Genomic DNA, 21,361 nt, shown 5'->3' with positions numbered 1-21,361 from the left:
CAGAGAAAGGAAGCATGTTTCCATCTGTCAGACCTCAAAACCATCCATCGGCTACAGCTGTTTCTACTCATACATCTGTTAAAAAGAGAGCAGACTGGGGAAAAGATGGTCACATAGATGCATGTGTGTCTTTGCATGTATAACAGAGAGGATGGGGGCGTGGGGGTGGGGGTGGGGGTGGGGGTGGGAGTCTCCAAACCTCTGTCATTGCCAGGAAATGGGCCTGTGAGAAAAAGCACAAACAAGCAAAGCTCAGTCTTTAATATTTACACGTAAAAGCACTTTTAGAAAGCTGAGAGGCCAAAGGTCAAAAGGCAGGAAATAGAGAGAACTCATGTAAATGTCAGCGTGTGTGTGTGTGTGTGTAGTTTTGTATATATGTGAGTGTTTATGCAAGCAACTCAAGAGTGATGCTGTTGACGTATATGTGTATGTAAAGTGTCATCTTATGTATGTGAGTGTTATTAGGTGTATATGGGCGTGTCAACCCAGGAGTGATCCAGTTAGTGTGTCCGTGTATATATACGTCAGTCTATATTAAACACATGCATGCACATGTCGCACCTTATGTGTGAGTTGTATTAAACCTTTTGGGTTAAAGGGGAACGTCACCTAAATTAAGAATTCCAATGTGTTATTTCCAAGGCCAAGGAAAGTTCAATCAATAGTTGTGAAAATAGGGGGGTGCCAAAGATCACAGGGGGGTGCGCCAGGATTTGCCTGTTCTGAGGATGTCAAATTTAGATTTGCTCATGTGTAACTAAAATCGTAATATCACACTTACTGGATAATTTATATAAAAGTCTGTATATAAAACTATTTAAAAAGATATATATTTTTGCTAACGAAATATTTAGTTAGTTTAGCCTTTCAAAAACAGCATTTTCACTGCGGTCAAAAAACGATTTGCTCTCCTGCTTTACGTACCAGTGTTAACTGGGCGTTCTAGCAGCAATCTAACAACACCATGAATTATATTTATTTAACCACAATAACAAAAATTATATTTTGGCTCTAACTCTAACATAGTAAATTAATTAAGTTGTTACAAAAAAAAAATTATGTATTTGTATTTGCTTGTTGAATCCGTCAAGACGTCATCACTTTACTTATGTTGATGAAACTAATGAGTTCTGTTCATTAAAGAAAGATGATTTAATTAAAAAAACATGTTTCCTAGACTTAAGTAGGGGGGCTTTACGGGAACCATTTAAATTGGGAACCATTGTCACATGGCATAGAGTCTGGAGCTGCTCCATAAACAATGAATGGGAGACTGAATTTGTGGACCCACAGAATGTTTGTTTTCTTTTTTTATACCCAAAATTAACTTTATTCTCTTGTAGTGTTGTCAGTTGTGAAACAGAAAATGTTCCCAAATACTCAGATCATGCTCTTTGTGTCATTTATAGCATATATATATTTTGTCTATGGAGCAGCTCCACACTTTATACCCTATGACATCACAAGTTTGAGATTTAGCACTCTAGTTTTTGGATTTGGGAGAGAACTGTTCATGTTTACTCATATTTTTTGGACTGTCTTAGATCATAGGAATAACATGTAAGCAGTTTGAAAATGGGCGTAGTTCCCCTTTAAATCTCAAGTCCTCAGGATGGAGTCTGTGAGGTGTCTGAATGCTTGCAAAGCGGTTTTAATGGTGTTTGTACATAGCTGAGTCCACATTCTTTCATTCCATGTTATTTGGGACGGAGCTAATTGAACACAGATGAGATGCTGGTTTCATAATAAAACTAATGATTTAGGTGGTATGTGCTCACCTTTCTGAAATGACCAATAGCACAGCAGGACTATATAAATGTTTTTTATAGTACCCTGTAACTATCTGGAGTAAAAAAAATATATTACGTCTGCTGCACAATATCAAAGATTTTTAACCCGTTCCTGAATTTGCACCACTGCTTAAATTGCAGATGTGAAACAAAATTATTATCATCAGTTATTTTGGTAAATATGAACGCTCCTTTTACGATATTTTATATTAGAATGCACAATAATGCATTTATATTTTGACTGCGTTTGACAAAAAAGAGCAAGGATATATATCATCTACGGAAAGAAATACAGTCGTAACTTGAGGTACAGATTAAAAAACTGAGAATTCTGGAAATACTGTCAGAGCAACGGGAAGTCTAGTTAAACGACCTTGTGGGTTTTTTCAAACATCGCCAGGTGTTTATTTTTTCGGAAAGTCGGATGCTCTGTGACTTGAATGTAATGGTAATACATGAGAGGCACAAACTGGGGCTAACCCAACATTTCTATGTTATGTGTAACATATGCTGTCATATAATATTGTAGTCCACATTTTCCAAGGCTTAATAGGATGTCATAATTGAACACACAGTGTCAGACAGCCGTGCTTGGTCTGTGACATGTTCTTTCATAAATTAATCACTGCAGCATTACTGGGTGGAAGCCATGAATATTACACTCTTTCTCATAATTCTTGGCGTAATATACAGACAAAAAGGCATTACTAAGAAATGTCAATGTGTTGCAAGTGGGGCTGTCAATCAATTAAAATATTTAATCGTGATGATCGCATGATTGTCCATAGTTAATCACATTAATCACAAATTAATCACACATTTGTTCTGTTCAAAATATACCTTAAAGGGAGATTTGTCAAGTATTTAATACTCTTATCAACATGGGAGTGAGTTAATATGCTGCTTTATGCAAATGTGTGTATATATTTATTATTGGAAATCAATTAACAACACAAAACAATGACAAATATTGTCTAGAAACCCTCACAGGTACTGCATTTAGCATAAAAATATGCTCAATTCATAACATGGCAAACTGCAGCCCAACAGGCAACAACAGCTGTCAGTGTGTCAGTGTGCTGACTTGACTATGACTTGCCCCAAACTGCTTGTGATTATCATAAAGTGGGCATGTCTGTAAAGGGGAGACTCGTGGGTACCCATTTTAATAATTTAATAATTTTAATAATACACTATATCTCATAATGCTTGGCATAATATACAGACAAAAAGGTATTACTAATAATCTTCAATGTGTTGCAAGATAGGTGTGTGATACTAGATTCTGAGCAAACATCAGGAACTCATTAATGTGAGCTACAATGAGTCACAGCTGCAGTGAGGCATTGTTAAGATCACGCAGGAGAAGGTAAAATGAGCCTCGTGATTTTCTTTAATTCAGCCACACTCGGGTTTACAGGCCTAATAATTAAATACACAGCGTGTGTCTGACGTGGCCTTATTTGTGTTTTATTGATCTGGAACTTTACCGATCAAGTCAAGTAATTAAAACCGATCAAGGTCACAGCAGATAAAGTCCTCACTTCGACAACACATGTCTTATTCAAGTCAAGAGGCCTTTTCCATTTCCCAGTTTGTACATCCTCGGTTCCTTTCGCGAGGACAGAGGAGTCGAGGCAACAGGTATTTAACAAGTGAGACAATGTTGCCTCGGAGTCGTCATTTTAAAGCGATGTCAATTAAATATGGCATGTGGCACCGCTGCAGCAGCTGTCCATTGTTTTGTTATACCGCCGTATTTTATGATCAGGTCAGATGAGCAGAACAGTATTCATGACAACTTATAGGCTATATTTATTTAATATTACTAATTCAATTCACAAAGTGGCATAATGTGACAAGAATGAACGGATGTCAGGATTTTTTTTTTAACACACACATATTACATCCTTTATATATTTTATTGTGAAGCACTGCAGATGTTTGTATGCAAAGTACTATACTATATAAAAAAAGAGTGACATTATGTGAGTGATATATATCATCCTACACACAACACATTGCTGTCTATATGACATCATGAAATACAGCAAATTAGAATGTAAGAGAATGTTCGGAAACACTTCATTTTACAGGTCCGTAAATTTCATGGTAATTAGGTGATAATTAGCAAGAAACCTATTTGAAATTTCTTTGGAATTACTGCCAAATTACCCCAATATTTACCTCAAAATTGATCAAAAATTACTTTATTATAAACATTATTTAATAATTATATGCTAAAATGGCATATAATCGTTGAAATAGGGCCCTCAGGCTTGAGAAGCGGCCGTGTGCTGCTCTTCATCGGAGGTGGAAAACCAAAAATAATAGAAAAACACTTCTGATCAGGCACAAATCTCACAATTGTGTGACTTATTGTCTACACAAATTAAACCTGGTAGCTAATGTAATGATTCAGGGAGTTTTTTTAAGAAATTTTAAATAAGTTATTTGCTAATTATCATCTATTTATCCGCAGGCATGGAAATAAAGCATATAAATTATCTTTGTATTCTTTTCCTGGAAATGAATAAATTAATGAAATAAATTACCAGCTATTGGGAAATAGCGGAATATAATGATTAAATAATGTTTATAATAAAGTAATTTTTTATACATTTTGAGGTAAATATTTGGGTAATTTGGCAGTAATTCCAAAGAAATTTCTAATAGGTTACTTGCTAATATCACCTAATTACCATGAAATTTGCGGACCTGTAAAATGACGTGTTACCAAATGTTCTTATTGATATAATAATTTGCTGTCAGTAGCTGTTTGTACTTGTAAACATCATGTCACGACTATAGCACTTGAATTGGGTGTAGCCTACATTCAAGATAAAAACACAAGTAATATCAAGGTGAAATATCATTAAAGAACGTGGTCAGAACAGCGCCTACTGAGACGCTACACAAACAGTGAAGGGCAGAAAGTTTGATCATATTAAATAACTACACCTGATGAAAAGAAAAGGAGCAGTTACATTTGTAGAGTCCTGCCATGGTTTGAGATTATTCCAACTCTGTGTCGTGCCTGTTTTACGTCGTGGGTGCCAAAAACACTTCCGCAAAGGATACACCCCTCTTCAAGATGCATTTTAGGAATTGGGATGTCTCTCAAGATGGAGCGCTGAGATTGATTTCTGGGTCACAAACCAGAGGAGCGAGGAGGCACAAAATCGGGAAATGAAACAGCCCTGATCTTAGGTCTCAAGTACGGCCACATATAGCGTGCGTGCGTGTGTGTGTGGCCCCACATATTTTGCATGCATGTAGAATTCAGATGTGTTACCAACAGATGGGCGGGTCAGCCTCAGTGTGAGACTGGAGCAAGGGAGAGGAGAAGGCCACAGAGAGGGTTTGGCTCTTTTTAGCAGCCCGCTGTGACTCGATTGGCGCGACTGCGGAGTAAAAAGCCTGAATGGAGCTTCTGTTGCAGGCTACGCCCCGACCCCTTCCCGCTGCCTCTCACACTGGCAGCCACGTCTCTTTTGGGAAAGACGGAGCGGGGGGGGGGGTGAGAGCTGAGGGACGAGGACAGAAAGCAGGATGAAAGAAGGAGAAGAGGGGAGAGGAGAGGAGCAAAGACGAGGGAAAGGCAGATGGGGAAATAGAGAAGAGGATAAAGGGAGAAAGGGAGCAGGAGGGGAGGGGAGTTTGCTCGGCTCTCCTTGTGGGTGTAAATATTTGCTGTTCTGCTTGTCAGAGTAGCATTTACCGGGACGGGTTGACTCCTGGTCCTTTAGTGGAATACTGATGAGGCCATGGGCACTGGGGAGCAGGGAGGAACAGTGTGTGTGTTAATCCGTGTGTGTGTGCATGTGCAAAAGAGGGAGAATAAAGACGAATTCAAGGGAGACGAAGGATGAGGAATCTGGGCGCGAAGGAGTCAGGACGTGTGCAGAGAGCAGCTGTGGAGTGTTCCCCAGCAGTGCCCACCCTGGCCCCTTTTTCGTTTTTCCAGAAGTCACTCGGGCTGGCTGCCCCGAGGGCCGGCCCTCTGCCACGTATGAAGCCACATGCAAACAAACAACAGACTAATCACAGGGGCAAGACCTTCATTCGGTTTCAGCTGACTGGACTGACCCAGTTCAACTTTTTGTTTCCGCAAAACTTGTAATGTGTTTAGTCGGATTGTCTGTGTGTGTTCAGAACTCTGACTAATCTGAGTCCGCTGCCAACACCGCCCATGACTATTCTGTAATTTTCTCTAGCTTAGCAGAGCACTGTGGTCTCGACTGTCAGATGTCTTCTTTAACCATCATCTCCACTTCAGAGCCAGAGCACATGACGAAGCAACCAGCACACAGTAAAGCAATTATTAGCATAGAAGAAGTTTGTCATTTACTTACTTTGAGGTACTTGGGCTTTAATTAACTTTTCACTAGCTCATTACTTATCTTCAGTGGTGGAAGTACAGTTACTCAAGTACTGTGCTTAAGTACAATTTTGAGGTACTTGTAATTGAGTATTTCCATTTTCTGCTAATAGTTCTACTCCACTACATTTATTTGACATCAGTTACTAGTTACTTTGCAGATTCAGATTATTAATGAAAAATATAAATAAATGATGATGTATTAATATGGATTAACCTACCTAGTATTTAAGCAGTATTTAAAGTAGTTGAAATAGAGTGCTCCGGGAATGACGTATTTTTGTAGGCCAACCAGGAAGTTAGCATCGCCCTGATTCCCTCGACAAAAAAAGCCAATGGGATTTTTCCATTGGCTTTTGGATTATTGCAGAAAATAAGCTCTGTGGCAAACACTCGTTTATGATACTTACACGTTTTGTTCAGCAAGATAATCTTCACAAATGAACACCACTTCTATGATTTTGATTTTATGATTTTTGAAGTGTGAATGCAATCACCAGAAGTAAAAAGCTAACTTTAGGCTATAAACAAACTACACCACGGTCACATGAACGTGTGTAAACACAACAAGGCCGTAAAGGCGGACGAGTCGGCGTGATGACGTTTAGTAGTCTCATTTAGCCACTTTTTTTAGACACATAATGGCTTCATAATTCAGGAGTTAGATATTTACTAATGTATTTCATGTCATAGAACAAAACGTTTAAATCTCTTCAGCTTGTGTTAACCACAGACCTTATTTCAGGCATCTAACTAAAAACCCATTGACTGTGATAGTCTGGCGACCTGTCCAGGGTGTTACCCCGCCTTTGCCCGATGTCAGCTGGGATCAGCTCCAGCCCCCCTGGACCCTGAATAGGATAAGCGGTTACAGATAATGGCTGGCTGGCTGGCTGGATGAATGGATGGATGGATGGATGGATGGATGGATGGATGCTAAAATCCAAATGCTAATTCATTTCCGGGTTTTAGGACTCAGTCCTGTAGCACTCTATTAGCCCCACCTTTAGCAGCTGCAATGTTAATGATACTATTAGTGATACATTAATGTATCACTAATTATAATCCAGTCAGTGATATTTTGTTTTTCTGAAATTGGAAATTCGGCATAATGAGTACTTTTACTTTGGCACTACTTGGGTACAGTTTTAAATGCAGGACTTTTACTTCCAACAGAGTACTTTTACACTGTGGTATTGCTAGTTTTACTCAAGTAAAAGATCTGAATACTTCTTCCACCACTGCTTATCTTCGATCTACTGCGGCAATTATGTATAAGCATAAAACTCTCTAAGCGTGGGCATAGCAACCAACAAGCAATGCTTAATGGGAAATATCAGTGTACTGTACATGTCTTTGACCAATTGGTTTCCTGTTAAAGGTCATTGAATTAATGTCCACCATGTCACACACTCACAGAGCACATTGACTCCCCACTAATCTTCACTGTGAAGATACATTAGCATCCGGCCACATTAGCATGTCCAAGGTTCTTTCCAGACGTTATCCAGATGAATCAAGATACTCTCCTCCTCTTACACCGCTGGCCCTGCGAAGCGGCACAGCGGGTAGGTCAGCGGGTATCAGGTTTGCTAATGGATCCTCGCTCTCTCTCGCTGCTCTGCCAGGTACTTCCCCATGGGCCACCCGGTGTCGGTGCATCTCTACTTCCAGTCGGAGCAGTTCCAGGGCTACCTGGTCAAGCACCACGCCACCAATCTGGCAACGAGCAAGCTGGAGACCATGGAGACCTGGGTGGCACCCAAGAAGAACTTCAAGCTGACCGCTCCTCCCAGCAGCACATTCAGCAGGTTGCAGTTCGCAGAGGTGAGTCATTATATTGGCCTGCGTGGCGTGGCGTTTATTTTTTTAATTTGCATTGAAGTCATTTGTTTGGCACGAGCCGCGAAACAATCAGTCGGTCATTGCCAGTGTCAGGAAATGAGTTCCATTAAAACCCTAAGCACCGCATAGGAAGCACACACACAGCTCTTCAGCATATAATTAGAGGTGAGACATACAGCTCATTGCCATGGTGGCCTTATATTCATTGCTATGGCGACCTTGCCAAGGCTCATAGCGGCGCATCCCCACACAATTAAACCGGTGCCTGTAATGGCCTTGTAAAATGTAAATTGATTGAATTCATCCAAGTTTATAGGGATGAGCGCTTCATGTGCTGCTTATTTGTTGTTTCCTAATAGAACGTCTTCTCACCTTCACACTGGAATGCTTCCCTTGATTGTCTTGTTATGTTAATCTGTGTTTCTGTTTACCACGACGCCTGTTTGGGATACAGCAGCTCGGCTGTGATGTGACAGCCACAGAGTTGTCTTTTTAAAAAGGGACAAAATTAACTGAGTGAATGTAAATTGACCTTTTTCTCTGGTTTATCACACACAGCTTTGTAGGAGGCAGAAATGCCAACAAACTTGTGAATGAATTTGTTTGCTGTGTTTGTGCCGGTGAATCACGCTCGTACACCTGAGGCCTGTACTACGAGGCAGGATTTGGGGTTAGCGAGGTAACTTCAGGGTGAACTCTGGGTTTTCAGTCTTACGACAGTGGTTCGCTTCTTACCGGGGTAGATCGCCATGGTAACTTATGCTGAACACCTAACCTGCTCCGGAGCAGGTTATGTTCCAGATAACAGATCACCTCGTGTAAAAGCACCGCCTACTGACCAATCAGAGCTCGGTGCATTGATCTCATGATAATATTCAAGATTCAAGAGTTTTATTTGCCATTTGCACCTAAGTACATTGGAATTCTGAGCAATACCAGATAGCGTTGAACTGGCTTCGTAGTACAGGCCTCAGGACGCACCTCGCCATGCGGGGGCCCTGTCTCACTAAGCCCCGTATACGTGTCTCGCCCGTGAAACCGTGAGTGACAGGGAAGCGATGTGGGCTGTGGCTTTTATCTGGTTGCTCAGCCTGAGAAAGCATTCACTGTCTGGCACCGTGCAGTGGCTGTCAGTCAGTCAGTTTGTCCATCTGTCATTCAAAATGCGAGCAGAAAGAGCCTGAATAAGACAGCACAGCGTAGCAGCAGTAACTCAGCGCTTTTTGTCAACTTAGCAGATATGACCCATTATACTAAAGCTATATGCCGGAGTTTGCTAGATAAACCATATGGTTGGCTTAACAATGTGTTCCCTGTCCTCCTTTAGATATAAAGGAAGACAGATATGTCTTTCTTTTCACTCCTCTACTGCCGCCTCCCAGCTGCCTTTATAGGCCTTTTTACAGCATGATTTAGTGTAGGACCACTTACAGCCCACACAGTTAAAATTAGTATTTCACCTCAAGTCAGACTTGACATTGAGAGGTATATTACTCTTTGTTGGACAGATCTTTTACAGTAGAATGACTTTGACTGATGGTTTAGTCCTTGTTCTACCGCAGTGTATATACACATGCTTATTGTGGTAGAGGAGGACAGGGGGTGACAAAATAACAGGAACACATTGTGATGTAATGTAACCCAATACAACAACCTATGGCCTTGAAAATTATGAAAGAGTGGAACCATAGACTGTAAACGGCATTTTGGCCTTCGCCATCTTGGTTTTTGCAACCAGAAGTGACACGAGAGGGTGGAACTAAGTACAACCGAACGCCGAATAAGACATTTTTCGGTGACCAAAAAAGGTTTTTATGTACTTTCATAAACTAAAAAACACTGTTAAAGGGTTAAAGTTGTAAGAGGAAAACACGGACAATACCCAGACCGGACAACGCCGTGGTAGAGACCTGTCAAACACAAGGTAGCCACGCCCTAAAGCATCCCCTGCTTTATGGCCTATTTGACTCTAAATGGGACCATAATTTACTAAATGAACATCATGCTGTATTGAAGAAGACTTGAAACTAGTGATTGAGACCATAAACTCATGTTTATAATGTTTACTGAGGTAATAAATCAAGTGAGAAGTACGGTCACTTTCTCGTAGACTTCTATACAATCAGATTTATTTTTGCAACCAGAGGAGTCGCCCCCTGCTGGCTATTAGAAAGATTGCAAGTTTAAGGCACTTCAGCATTGGCTTCACTTCTCAGACCCGGAGTTGCCCACTGGGATCAACATTTGTCGACATAGTCTCTAAAAAGGTAATATTGAGCTTCAAAAAGAAGACGGATACTGCAAGGTGTTCCTGAAATTGTATCCTCAATTGTATGTTTAAATATGCAAATGAGGCATTATTTTATCAAATATGTGCCTATTTGCAAACATTTCCAGAACAGAATTCTGAACATTGGCTAAAGCCAGGTTCAAGATTTTTGTTTTATTTTGTTGACATGTTAGAGTCAAAGCTTTTTACAGCGGAAATACTGGATATCTCTTTGTTACACTCCATAAATCAGAAAATACTGTCAGCAGCCATAAAAAAAAAACTATTTTCGCTATGTTTTAGGAATAAAATGTTGTATAATCAGGCTATGAATGATATATGAACAAACCCCTCTGTAAAAACCTTCAGCAAGTGGAGATATCTGGCTCAGACTATGAGAGAAAGCAGCCTTAAAAGATAAAAGATAAAATTACATACATTTTGAAGACACTACAGGTGAATAGGGTAAAAAACATGAATTAATAGATATCACCATGAAACTTCCCCAGTTGATTATTTACATTAAGACAATTATTTTTTGTATTACAATTTTTCTTAAAATTTGTCAATATGCAAATGAGGCATTATCTAATGCTAACGTTTTGTGAATTTAGGAGAAATCTACACACACAAATAGACGAAGTGAATTAAAATAAACACATAAATGTGGATTTTGGATGTTTTCTTTCCACTAGTCTGAAAGAAGACGTGTTATGGAAGCAAAATAGCCCCAAATCTCAAAATTGAACAGTGCACAAAAAAACGCTTTTTGCCTGGAGTGTCTCGCCTCAAGAGTAATCATTTCATTTACTAACAAATCTCCAAAATCAGAGCCTAAAAATTGGATTTTTATTTCACATGATATTTATCAAGTAGAGCCTCAATCTACAATTTTATCACCATGCTGTAAACATGATGTGCCTGACACACAAATGTCTTCTTCTAAGTCTAAAAGAGTGGTTGATTTAGGGCACAGACAGTTTGAGGAGAAGTTGTTTTTTTCCTGGAAATTGAATTAAATGCGACTGCTTCCTGCCTCATCTGCAAGAAGGAAGTTGCTGTTCGCAATATAATTTCAAAGTCTCGGCCAGGCTAGCTGTTTCCCCCCCGTTTCCAGTCAGCTCGGCTGTAGCCTCATATCTATCGTACAGACATGAAAGTGCTATCGACCTTCTCATCTATCTCCCTGCAAGAAAGCGAATAAGCACATTTCCCAAAATGTCAAACGACTCATTTTAAGTCGGTTTTGATGCATCACAGAAAATGTCCTGTTCTCTGTCTTGCACTCTCTGTTCCCCGCCCTTCCTCCCTCATCCCTCATCGCTCTGTATCTTTATTAGCTAGCGTCCGTCCGTCTTACCCATAGTCCCTCAGTAGTGTAAACGTGTCCCAGGGGAGTCCTCTGGTGCTGCTGGCGAGCACCTGTGTTTGATTACCCTCACAAAAAGTGCCACTAATAAGGCTGTGAATAAGGCCTCGAGGGGTGTTGGTGCCCTATGGTTTTGAGCAGGGCCAGATGTAGACTGGGACTGTCCATGCTGCTGCCCGATTAAATTGACCTGTCTTATTTAATGGAGGTGTGGGCGCCGGCAAGCCGGCAGGAAGGTGAAAAGGTCTGCAGGGTTGCCAGGTCAGATGGAAGAAATGGAATAGAGGTGGATTATGAGATGGGAGCGTTTTATGTTTTCCATTAAATCGGGGAGGGAATTTAGGATGAAGGAGGATGACACGAGTAATATATGTAGTCGACAGCAACCCGGTCTCACAGGAAGCCGTAAATACCACGACATTAAAGGAATATTCCGTGTGTCATGAGTACGCAATTTAGCCTTTTCACGTGTCATTTGTATGCCACGCAAAGGTCCGCAGTTAGGTTTAGACAAAACCACTTAGTTCAGGTAAGGGAAAACATCATGGTTGGGCTTAAAATAAGTACGTAAACTAGGTCAAATACGTACGGGAACAACGTAACCCAACTACAGAAAACATGTTACAGTACAAACGTCAATAAAAAACACACGACGATCGTCATGTGACAAACGACACTAACGTTACTTACAACACAAAACACCAGTCAACAACGATCTCGAACGCGGGTCTCCTGTTTAAATGTCTGGTGTTTGTTGGGCCCATCCACCTCCACACCCGCCCACCGTAGGTGGTCTTTCTCGCTTTTTATACTGCGTCACTAACTCTTACCGTAGCATTTATGCGCGGATGCATATGCATTATCGTGGCATTCACGCTTTTACGTGCGACCGGGCTGTCGACAGGATTGATGAGGTGTATGTGTAGAAAAGTTAAATGCATATAGTCATCAGATATGAGTTTCTCCTCCTGTTTGCCAGGTCGACAGCAGAGGATAGATGCAGGTTGAATCTGCTGAAATTAACAGTCAGTAATTGCTGCTTATGAATGGAAGATATGAGTATTTGGTTCAAGTGAGTAAACAGTGGGAGTAAACAGGCCAGTAGAGAGACGGGAGTAGCTGAAAAAAAACCGGGGTAGAGGTCGCAATGAGGTTGTCAGATCAGCATTACTTCCACAAAAGTGTGTTCTCCTAAGTACCGCTACGAGCGAAAGAAGGTCATAAGCCTCCTACTTGGTGAGCGGTCATGAGGCTTGATTGGGTATTGGTCTTAAGCCAAAGCTTAGAAGCAGCAAGGTGACAGGTTGAGTGTGGAGGTCATTGTAAACTGAAATGGGCCACAAGTTAATCCCATGTTGACCCACTGCCATACTGGCCGAAAGCATTTCTTGCTACTGGCGGTGGCTTCGTCTATTATACCTGTAGACATTCCTTGAGAATGTAGTTTCTGCAAACTTTTAGCTGATGTGGAAACAATGCCGCACTTTTGCGTGGGCATAAAGACCTCAAGCTTTCTGCATAGAAATACAATAGGTCAATACAATATGTATTTTAGAATTAGTTTAGTAGGAAGTGTCTTCTTCTGCCCAGTATTTCTGTGGTAACCAGGGTAGGGATTGAGCTTAATGTTAATGTACAGTATATACGTGTGTTGGTGCAGGGAGTGGATAGAAGCCAGTGGTCTGGCCTGAAACTGCTCGAAAAAAGTGGAACTTGGCACCAGTTGTGCATAATTTACGTTGCACTTAGTTGATGTTTGTTACCCGCCGCCGAATAAACTATGGCCGAGAACCAGATGCAAGTCTCGGGGGTCCCTTCCTACCCCACAGCATGTGAATATTGTCAGAATCTCCCTCTCACATCTCTAACTCTAGTCGGCCTCCTGCAGGCTCTCTCCCAGTGGATTACAGTGAGATTCCTCCATCAATACTCCCTTAATTTCTTTCTGGCGCTCAGAACGAGAGTGCTGCCAATCAATCGGGGATGTAGTGTGCGAGCCAGCGAGTCGGCCTTGAATAAAATAATGAGCTACAGAGGTGCCAGACAAGAGAGTTGATTAGTAATTTAAAGAGAAAAGAGCCAAGGTCCAAGGGGCAGAAATGGCACAGGTCAGTCCAATAATTGAGATAAAAGCGAGGTGTCTTTTACGGATGGCCAAGACACACACACACACACACACACACACACTCTCTAATTTATGCATGTAATGTCTATTTATACTGTACATTGCAATCTCGATTCTCCAAGGATGTAATACAGAGTCAGTTCCAGTCAGTCATTGATCGTCCGGCGGGGTGAGGCTGTGTTAATCAGCTACCATTGTAAGGATGAGCGCTTCCTAAGGCTGCTATCCCTCTCACATTTCTGCCAACACCCCAGACATCTTTCACTCTCTGTGTGTGAGTGTGTGATTGTGTGTGTGTGTGTGTGTGTGTGTGGCCTCCCCCTCCATCACCCCATCTCCCCCATCAATCTCGATCGCTTCACGTGTCTCATTTTGCATACCGCACCGTTTTGCGATCTCTGCAATCCAACACACACGGGTCGCGCCTCTTCAGTTACAGATCTGACCGCAGTGAAGACATTAACAGCAATTAGCTGGACTCATGTTTTCATGCTGCTCTTGTCATTTGTTCTTCCGTCCTTTGTTCTCTCTCAATCTTTGCAGAGTGACCGAATCAAGTCTTCTATTGTCAAAGTTCAAAAGACATGACCTATAAAACTCAGTTCAATTAAACAAACAAACGTGAGTGCGTGTATGCTAAATGTTAATTATGTAAGCTTACGGGACGTAATAGTCTTAAATTGGCTCAATGTTCCACTGGCAGTCCTCCAGTGTGCGGCAGCAGGCTGGCAGCTATTTCAGTGTTCTGCAGCCAGAGGCACTGTATGTCTCATAATTCACCAGAGATATATTTGACTTTAGTATTATCTGTTACATTTTTATATTCAGTTTATTTATCTCAAAGTTGTCACAGAGAATGAAGGATTCTCTGTCTTTGTTGACGCACTAAAACCTTAGTTTTATGGAAGTTGGCTCTCGAGACCCCCTTTTTTCTGTCAAAAGACTGCATATGATGTCAGTATGCATGTTGTCTTCTAGGGCTGGGACGATTCACCTATCACTATGATGATACTTGGGTGCTGATTCGATATGTATTGCGATTTTTAAGTATTGCGATTTAATATTACAATTTATTGTGATTTTTGTTAACTTTTTTAACACTAGACCATGGGAAAAAGATGAATCATACACTTCTAGGGACATTTACTTTGGAAAATATCTAAATTGATACGGTAAAAATGTTAGATTTTTCAGCACATATGTAATCAGAGATGTCCTGAAGTTAAATATATCAGTCATTGTCAGGCATTATTTCTTAATTTTTACCAGCAATTCAAAAATCAAAGAATTTGATTTCCATCACAAATTAGTAGTATTTTCTTTTTAATTTATAAGGGACATGTAATATTTTATACTTCTGGTGAATACAATCAGATCAATCTTATTTCCATATATGTATTTTGTATATACAGTTCCCTTTGTTAACACCATATTTTGAAAGAAAACGGAAGTAGTCACACATGTGTACTTCCGCTAACTTCGCCAAGTCCGTCTCTGGCTCTCCCGTCAGCTCTGTTCTTTTTATCCATCCATGGTCAGCTCCATCGGGTCGTTCGAATGCATTTAACATAAATGTCACTATATGGGCACGCTACAGTTGTAGCCACGGACGATTTGACCGCATGTTATCGCAATACGATAACGTTTCCTGTCCATGACAGAGTTAACATGCAGCTTTAGCCGTGATGTCTAGCTCTGCTTTTCCTGGCAATGTGTGAAACTCAAAGTGTTTCCATACTTTACTGTATGTGTAGTGTTTACCACTTTGGATTTAAAATGTGAGGGTGCAGGTAGCATCCACGTGGACCCTCTGCCCTTTTTCTACTTTCTCATTTTGGCTCAATGCAGTTTGTTTTGGTTGACGGATACGAAACGGATATGACGTCACGTTACTCAGACTACAACAATAAAAGCGGTAACTTCCTTCTATCTCCGCATCGACTCAAATGAAGCAAATATATCGATTACGGCATTAAAAAATCGATTTCAAAATCATAAAAAAATAATCGCGATACATATGTGTATCGATTATTTTCCCACCCCTATTGTCTTCCTCTGTTTGTTTCCTTTTAACTGATGTCAGGTTGTTATCTTCTCCACTGTGTTGAGGACAAACACTGCTCACACTGGATCCTGCTGTTCATTGCCTTCCTCCTCTCTTTCTATCTCTGAAATGTGTTCAGAGAGCAAACAGGCATGCTTTTGATCTTCACCCCCCCAAGGGGATGTGGTCGGGGTCTAGTCATGCGCCTTCCTCAGCCTGCCTCTCATGTTCCTTGTCAAAGATATACTCAGCCATACAGTACCAGCGACTGTGGACAAATAGACTGAAACGTGCAGGAAGAAACAATCAGGCTTGTCAGCTTCAGCATATTCTAACGTTATATAACGGCTGTGTGGAGGGTTGGGCTAGCGGAGTGTGCTGCTGTTTGATGAAAAATGCATGCTGGAGATTATTTCCCATGATAATTCAGCGCAGATATTGGTTATCTTAATAGTCAAATGGTGATGCATGCACAGAGTATGTTACTTATTTATGTTCACTGTGCACTACTGGGGAGTGAATGTATATCCCCTCATCTCTTGTGCTTTTTGCTGTCGCTCCTCTCCTTGTCTTTCTCCTTACCTCATTCTGTCACTCACTCTCGTCTTCCTTTTTTCTCTCCCCTCTCATTTCCTCATTCTCCTCTCTCCCGCCGTCAGATCGGCACTGAGTGGGACGCCAAAGAGCGCATGTTCAGAAACTTCGGCGGCATGATGGGCCCGATGGACGAGACGGTGGGCATGCAGAAGTGGAGCAAGGGTCCCAACGTCACCGTCACGGTCGTGTGGATTGACCCCACCAACGTCATCGCGGCCACCTACGACATCCTGATCGACGCCAGCGCCGAGTACACCCACTACCGCCCGCCGCTCAACCAGCCTCTGCGGCCCGGCGTGTGGAGCATCCGCATCCTGCACCACTGGAGCCCAGTGGCTGAGTTGCGCTTCCTCATCGCCCCGTTGGCCTTTAACAAGCGCCAGCCCATACGACAAGGTGAGAGAGAGAGAGAGTTTCAAACAGCCTCTCGTGAGGCTTATTTGTAACGAGCCATTTATTTCGGCTTCATCATAACACAAAATTACTATTGATTGTGTTATTTGTACAAATAGCTTTGTTAGAGTTATTGCACTTATGTGCTGTTCCTCAACAAATAATCATTCATCAAAAAGTACTTAAGGTGTCACTCTGAATGCCAAACATTTCACTGCATAGTTAGATGTTAGATTACTTCTGCTCCCCTGCATGTGAGAGGGTAATATAACATTGTACTTTATACTCCTACTACTACATTCACCTGACAGTTACTTTGTAGATTTAGATTTAACATAATCCACACAATTGCAATTATCTGTCTTCTATTTTCTTCTTGTCCTATTGAGATGTAAAAGTTAAGTTTCTTAAAAAGTGAAAAAACAAAAAAGCAGTCACTGCAGTGGGGGAAATTTCATCCTGTTTTAATAGAACTGGTTTCATTATTTACATGATTTGAGAGCAATAAGCTCCTTTATTCTGTCTTCCATCAAAAGTCTCCCATTTATTTATAGAGTGGATTTCTATAGAAAAAATCGTTGGAAATAATCTAACTAGACTGGCAGATTTCTTCACGAATAATTTTTTGAGAAAAGACTAACTACTGTAATTGAGAATTGCTTAGCAAATTTGTTATGCCTCCACGCTAGCAACAGCCGTGGCCGGAGGTATTATGTTTTCGGGTTGTCCGTCCGTCTGGTTCATTCTTGTGAACGCCATATCTCAGGAACGCCTGGAGGGAATTTCTTCAAATTCGTCACAAACATCCACCTGGGCTCAAGGATGAACTAATTCGATTTTGGTGGTCAAAGGTCAAGGTCACTGTGACCTTATATCCATCCCATTCTCGTGATATCTCAGGAACGCCTTGAGCTAATTTCTTGAAATTTGGTACAAACGTCTGGTTTTGTTTTGGCCCCTGTGATCCCGTCCACTGCCCATTTCGACATCCCGTTGCCATACAAAACAAATTGGCATACAAACACAGCCTTCTGCAGCCATGGAAGCAAGCAAACAAACTGGATCAACAGAGATAACATTAACATTACATTCTACCCGACCTGAAAAGCCTCGCCACATCTCCGTGCGCAGCTGGTTATCAAGGCAGCGAGTATTTGAGACACCCAGCCGGTGAAGTGATTCCAACTACTACTGGCCAGAGGCTAATGCGGTCGTGTCCAGAAGGTAACCCTCAAACAGCAAAAATTTGCACTAACTGGTATCATTTATACCGGAGGAACAGACAGACCGCAGCTCCAATTTTTTGAATTTTGACTACTGTTACCCATTTTAAACGCTAGCTGTCAGTCCTACATATTTTGACGCCAAAACATGCAGTATGTACTTTGGCCAAAATTTTTATATTGGGATTTGAATACATAAGGAACACCAATGTGAAGCTACAGAATGATATAGAAATTTTAAAAAAAATCAAAAATAATAGACCTGCCCTTTAAAAGACGACCCGCTCTACCCACTGAGCTAAAGCCGCCCCAGAGTGGAGTTCACTACATGTTTACTAGTACTTAATAATGATGGACAGGCTCATTTTAGCTTTGAGTCTTTACTACACATCAGTGGTTCATATATAGGATGTTGATAATGAAAATACAGAGCTTGAATGAATACACATAGTCTTTATGTTTGACAGTCTATATTCAGTGTACATTTTCCGTATTAATCATAGTGTCACAGAGTGACTTTGCATTTCCTGTGAAGTAACGATAGCTAGTTTAGGTGCTCTAAATGTCTGCAGACACACACACACACACACACACACAGACACACACAGAGCGCCTTGTATTTGCAGCGATGCCCTTTCTAATCAAGCCTCTGGGTCTCTGCAGACCCTGGTTGTTTGTCATCAAGTCACCCTTAATAACCCAGCGAGCTGCTCATACACACTAAACAGAATGTTAAACAACAGCGCACTTAGCCCTCCAAAAACAATGACACAATTAAATCAATCAGCCAGCATGGATAAGGGGCAACGCTGCATTGTTGTAGTCCGTAAGCAGCCAGTTTGCTCTGAAATCACAGGAGAGTTGAGACGCTAGCTTCGGCATAATCGCGTCTTTCTCCGTTTAGTAATCTCACTGAGCTGTTTTAATGATGAAGAGAAGCAACAAATAAAGTAACAGCTTTTGTCTCCAACCTGAGTCCCAGCGGGGCTGTGGGGGGGGTCTGTTGTGCAACAGTGTGAGTTAAATATTCATCTCTGGGTTTACGGCTATGTAGGTTCATTATGCTCCGGCTTCCTGTTGATGGGGGGGAAAATTTGCCTGGTACGAGTTAAACAGTGTGTCACCCCGACACGTTGTTTTCTATAGCGTTGTAGCTCAGTTATAAGATTAGTAGCATCATATAGAGTCAGTTGTCAGTTTATTAGGTACAGGTCTTGATTCATTGGTGATTTGTAAGTGACTTATTGATATAAATGCAAATATATTAGAAACAGTCCCACCATAAAGCAATACAATTCAGCCTGCAACCCAAAATGACCATAGAGATGAACCATTTTTTTTATTAAAAAACCTTCAAAATCTTACTGAAGTAAAAGTACACAAGTATTATCAGCTAAATTTACTTGAAGTAGCAAAAGTAAAAGTGCTCATTGTGCAGAATGTCTCGTTTCAGAATGTGATATTATTATATTGTATATTTTGTTGGACTACTGATGTGAAGCAGCATTTCACTACTTTAACTGGTAGAGGAGGAGCTGATTTTAAATACTTTCCACAGTGTTACTCAAGTCTCCCGTAGACCAATACGTCATATTCAATGAGGTAATCGTATGTTTTGTTCGTGAAAACTTAATGTGAAAAGTAACAAGTGACTCCAATCGTCATACATTTAGTGGAGTAAAAAGTACAATATGACCGTTACCACCTACAGTACTTCAGTACCACCACTGCCTGTTGTATTAGACCACATTAGTTTTATCTAGGTGTAACTAATAAACTGGAAACTGAATGTACTTTACATTTGTAAGCGCAAATTAATTGCACATTTTTTATCTGTTCAAAACGTACCTTAAAGGGAGAATTCTCAAGTATTTAATACTCTTATCAACATGAGAGTGGGGAAATATGATTGTTTTATGCAAATGCATGTATCTATTTATTATGGAAATCCATTAACAGCACAAAACAGTGACAAATATTGTCCAGAAACCCTCACAGGTACTGCGTTTAGCATAACAACTATGCTCAAATCATAACATGGCAAACTGCAGCCCAACAGGCAACAACAGCTGTCAGTGTGTCAGTGTGCTGACTTGACTATGACTTGCCCCAAACTGCATGTGATTATCATAAAGTGGGCATGTCTGTAAAGGGGAGACTCGTGGGTACCCATAGAACCCATTTTCATTCACATATCTTGAGGTCAGAGGTCAAGGGACCCCTTTAAAAACTGATCATAGTAAAAAATGTAGGCCTGTTTTACTCCTGTGGTTGCATACTTAAAATCACAAACCCAATCTTCCTCTTGCTAATGAAAGCTAATTCATAAGTCGTAAAATGCACCTTTATTCAATTCAGCACACTCCAGAGTATTCCTTCTCCAGCTTCACTTGGTCTGGTATGACTAGCAGCTTATGGTGGCTAATGTAATGACATTATTGAGTCAGTTCACTGACTTTAGGACTCTTCTAATCCCTATGTGTGACTGATACACTACATTTTAGCATTCAACAGATAAACAATTGACTTTGTTTTATCACAAAAGTAAAACCTAGTAATCCTCACCAGAAATAAATGGAAATTCAATGTTCCAGTATACTGTAATTGTAACTTGTGGCCACAGTTCAGCAAAAGTGAAATAGTCTCACTCTATGTGCATCAGAAAATATTAATAACTTAGATTCCTTGTTGCCTTGTGTTAGACTTTGTATTAGAATACCGATGGATTAGGGAGTGGCAGGCTCCAGTCATATATATGGATGTGTTTGTGGTTTACATCTTGATTAAGGATTGTGCCTTTTATTCACACCCCATAGGAAATGGGGTAGGGTTAAATCATAAACATATATTTTACATATTTTGCAATATAAGGACACATAATTATTAGCTGTACAGAGTTATCTATGTTTTAAGTGGAGTTTATAGTCATCATGTAATAATCTGGTGTGTGCTTGGCTGACTGTGCGTTGTAATGTTTGCTTTCGTCTTAGCTGTTCCATCCGCCTGCCTTTAATTTACTGCCATGTCTGGCACCAAGTTTCCCTCCTACATGCAGTGCCAGTAAAAGTTTATGACGTGGCCTTCCACCCGCATTGGCAGCGGCAGACGCATGCATATGCACGTGCACAAATACACGTTTTTATACACAAACGCAGAAGTCTGCACAGATGCATGACTTCATTCAGTAAGACCCGCTGATACCACAAAGCTAGCTGGCATGGTATGAACATCGCCTTGCCTGGTGTTGGAGCACCTCATGTCTGACTGCATCTTTTTCTGTCACCAGTGCATGAAAAGCACTGATGTCTGCTCAGCCATGCTC

General features: G+C 40.9%; 1 protein-coding gene across 1 annotated transcript in view; it reads left to right on the top strand.

The window, feature by feature from the left end:
- xylt1 (xylosyltransferase I) overlaps positions 1 to 21,361 on the top strand; it is a 104,939-nt gene that overhangs the window by 79,305 nt on the left and 4,273 nt on the right. Inside the window, exons 9-10 of the mRNA XM_074628904.1 lie at positions 7,803 to 8,001; positions 16,486 to 16,819. Coding sequence (XP_074485005.1) covers positions 7,803 to 8,001; positions 16,486 to 16,819 — 533 coding nt within the window. The remainder of the gene's footprint in view (positions 1 to 7,802; positions 8,002 to 16,485; positions 16,820 to 21,361) is intronic.

This window comes from Sebastes fasciatus, chromosome 3 (assembly GCF_043250625.1).
Source record: "Sebastes fasciatus isolate fSebFas1 chromosome 3, fSebFas1.pri, whole genome shotgun sequence".
In the NCBI taxonomy this organism is placed as follows: Eukaryota; Metazoa; Chordata; class Actinopteri; order Perciformes; family Sebastidae; genus Sebastes; species Sebastes fasciatus.
Note: the sequence above shows the minus strand (reverse complement) of the source record. Positions and strands in the feature narration are given on the sequence as shown.